This window comes from Sinocyclocheilus grahami, unplaced genomic scaffold (assembly GCF_001515645.1).
Source record: "Sinocyclocheilus grahami isolate Dianchi unplaced genomic scaffold, SAMN03320097.WGS_v1.1 scaffold888.1, whole genome shotgun sequence".
NCBI lineage: Eukaryota > Metazoa > Chordata > Actinopteri > Cypriniformes > Cyprinidae > Sinocyclocheilus > Sinocyclocheilus grahami.
In genome coordinates, this window is record NW_015506067.1 from 159,809 (window position 1) to 161,247 (window position 1,439).

Sequence of the window (1,439 nt, forward strand, 5' to 3'; positions counted from 1 at the left end):
ACTCCTGTCTCCGTCCGTCTCACTCCTGTCTCCGTCCTTCTCACTGGTATCGTTCTGTGAGTATTGATCTGCGGGCCGGTCGTGATTAGAAGCAGGTTTGCAGGCATAACTACACTGCAGTGAACCCGTCTCACTGTCTACTGTGAAAGAGATCGGCAGCAGAGAGCGACGACAGCGACTGCATCTGAAACACACCGGCAGACGATCGGGACAGTGAGTGTGAGAGACAGTTTGTATGAGTATGTACAGGTTTATCTATACCTGTGAGGGTCAAATGTCCTCACTTATATACTGAAATATCACGACAAACGACAAGGAATATTTGACTGGTCTTCACTAGTTAAAGGTTTCTGTGATGGTTATGTTTAGGGGTCGGGTTAGGTCATAAAAATATCACTAATCTGATATAAAAACAGTGGAAGTCATGGAAGTCTATATGCAATGTTTTCACTAATACAGTGAAACAAACGTGTGTATTTAGAGAGTGTGTGTGTGTTCAGTGTTTGTGTGTTTGTGACAGTGTGTGTGTGTGTGAGTGTGTGTTTTACCTGAAGCAGGAGCGGTGATACAGGTGTCCCTTCACCAAAACCCTCTGAATGAGATGAACACGCGTGTGACAGACACTACAGACTCTTTTATCTGACGATCTGACCACATCTGATGAGAACTGAGAGAATGAGAGCAGAATGATGAGTTATCAGACAGACAGAAATGCAGACAGATGGACAGACAGACGGGTGAAGAGATGGACAGACAGAAGGACAGGCAGCCAAACAGACAAAAACAACAACAACAACAACAAAAAAACAGGCAAGTAGATAGATAGATACCCGAGTGTGTGTCTGTTCTTGTCTTTTGGTGCTGCTGGATTCATTGTTCACAGGAATCTTCTGACTGACTGATGAAAATACAGAGAGTATCTTCAAATTTCAGCTCTAATAAATCATGATGAACATGCAAATTCTTTAACGGTCAATGGTCTCTCATGATCAGTACCGTGAGAGTTTCCTCTGAAGACACAGTAGATCTGAGAGACATAAGTGATGATGGACAGTAGATCCGGCTCCTCCACAGACACCAGCTCATCCGGATCTAAAAGAGCAGGAATTCCCAGCTCACGCTCCGCAACGTCAAACGCCTGATGAAGAGGAATAAAGTACATGAGATAGATAAATCACTCAACACATTCATCACAGGTATCACAGGGAGCTTCTCTGGAGCAAAAACCTGATATCTGAGATCGTTTATTACAATTTCTAAGGATAAATGAAGCTCTTTGAGTGTTTTTCTGAAGAGACTCCGTCTCACATGTGATGTTTCAGTCTCTTTAACAACAGGAACTAAAGTTCAGCTGATGTCTAAACTCACAAGACGCATGTTCTCGTAGACGTTGTGTTTGGACAGGGAGTGAAAATCTCTGCAGAGAGAAACAAACAGAG

General features: G+C 43.2%; 1 protein-coding gene across 1 annotated transcript in view; it reads right to left on the reverse strand.

Annotated features, from left to right (window-relative positions):
- LOC107563760 (MICAL-like protein 1) overlaps positions 1–1,439 on the reverse strand; it is a 23,820-nt gene that overhangs the window by 9,936 nt on the left and 12,445 nt on the right. The window contains exons 2-6 of the mRNA XM_016248702.1: positions 1,369–1,417; positions 997–1,138; positions 831–898; positions 549–667; positions 1–184 (exon numbers count right to left, since the gene is read on the reverse strand). Of these exons, the coding sequence (XP_016104188.1) occupies positions 1–184; positions 549–667; positions 831–898; positions 997–1,138; positions 1,369–1,417 (562 nt within the window). The remainder of the gene's footprint in view (positions 185–548; positions 668–830; positions 899–996; positions 1,139–1,368; positions 1,418–1,439) is intronic.